The 1,472-nt window shown below is 42.1% G+C and overlaps 1 protein-coding gene across 1 annotated transcript; it reads right to left on the bottom strand.

Annotated features, from left to right (window-relative positions):
- Window positions 1–511: 511 nt before the first annotated feature.
- Window positions 512–1,093, bottom strand: LOC133031318 (uncharacterized). The gene has a single exon (XM_061104800.1). It carries the CDS (start codon window positions 1,091–1,093, stop codon window positions 512–514), a length of 582 nt encoding a protein of 193 aa, XP_060960783.1.
- Between the last annotated feature and the right edge of the window lie 379 nt (window positions 1,094–1,472).

Raw genomic sequence — 1,472 nt, 5'->3', positions numbered from 1 at the left:
GGAACCTTGGGTATCAAAACTACATTTGTTTCGTTGATTCCTTTATGCATAAACCCAGATTGGAAGAAATCCACCACTATCTCGCAAAAATCTATACCCACAGAATTCAATAATGTTTAAAAAACAGTTAAGGCATACTGTCGGGGCCCGGGGCTTTGGAACTTCCCATAGAAAAGAGAGTTTGTCTAATGTCCTCATCCCTAGGGATTAGTTCAAGATCACCCTACTCAACGGGGGACAGGTGATCCGTAATCAAGTGGCCCAGATTCTCCATGGGGCCCTGAAACGGATTAAAGAAGATGTCCTCAAGGACCTCCAAGAATTCCCTACCAATGTCCTTCCTATTAGTGAGCCAGACCTCATTTCTATTTAGAATACTTTCCAGAACATACCGCCTATTACGAATAGTGGCAGCAATGAAAAAAAAACTTTGAACATTTGTCACCATCCTTGATCCAAGAAATACGAGATCTCTATTGCCGATATAATGTTTTCCTCCTTAAAGACTAATTCAGGGCCCTACCTCCTTGGCCCAAACTCTCGATCCAGTCTGTAATTTCTGAATATCCCTCAGTTGGTGTTCCAACTGTTGGATACAAGTATCCAGCTTACCAAATTGCTCTCTATTCCATTTGCTAACTACTAGACGAGTAGCCCTAACCTTCTTAAAAACTCTAGCAGGCACCCAAGCATGAGATAAGGAATTCCAGGCATGGTCAACCACCAGTGTGCTCCGAGGGTCCCTAGTCCACCAAGCCTCGAATTGAAACGGTCGATTCAAATAAGCCTGAGGATCTTCTGTACGAATGTAGATGGGCATGTGGTCTGAATTGCAAGTATGGAGCGATTGAATCACAACTTTAGGGAAAATGGGTAACCACTCCTCATTTACCACTGCTTTATTGAGGGCCAATTTAATATGTTTAGGCCCCTCGCTATGGTTATCCCATGTCAGGTTGTTCCCTTTAATGGGCATGTCAATCAAAGCATGACTCTTAATTAGCTCTGTGATGTAAGGGAGAAATTGGTCTTTCCCCTTTGACCTGACACGCTCAGAACTACTTAAAACAAAATTTACATCTCCCAAGATCATCCAGGGCCCGCCAAACTTCTTATAGATTTCAATAATGCTTGACTAGAATTTCTTCTTCTCATGGAAGTAGGGGGTCGTAAGCACAAGACAATAACCAGGGGTAATGCTCAAGGTCACAATAAACAATGCCAAAAATATGTTCTTAGAGATACAAATACTTTCAAAAATAAAACCTGCTTTCTAAGCTCAAATGATACCCCCCCCCCCCCCCGCACTACCCACTGCTGGCATAACAATGTTGAAATAAAAAATTAAGTTCTTAACAGAACGTACCAAAAAAGTTGCATCCACTTTCAGTTCAGTAATGAAGATAAAGTCAGGAGAGGACGACCGAATCAAGGCTTTTAATTCCAGAACTATAAAGGTTTGCCCCAATCCC

The sequence above is a fragment of the Cannabis sativa genome, chromosome 9 (assembly GCF_029168945.1).
Source record: "Cannabis sativa cultivar Pink pepper isolate KNU-18-1 chromosome 9, ASM2916894v1, whole genome shotgun sequence".
Classification (NCBI taxonomy): Eukaryota; Viridiplantae; Streptophyta; class Magnoliopsida; order Rosales; family Cannabaceae; genus Cannabis; species Cannabis sativa.
This window is presented reverse-complemented; position numbering and strand designations above follow the sequence as displayed.

What these genes read in the sequence shown, in the direction of transcription:
- LOC133031318 (XM_061104800.1), bottom strand. Translation starts at nt 1,093, where the DNA reads ATGATCTTGGGAGATGTAAATTTTGTTTTAAGTAGTTCTGAGCGTGTC.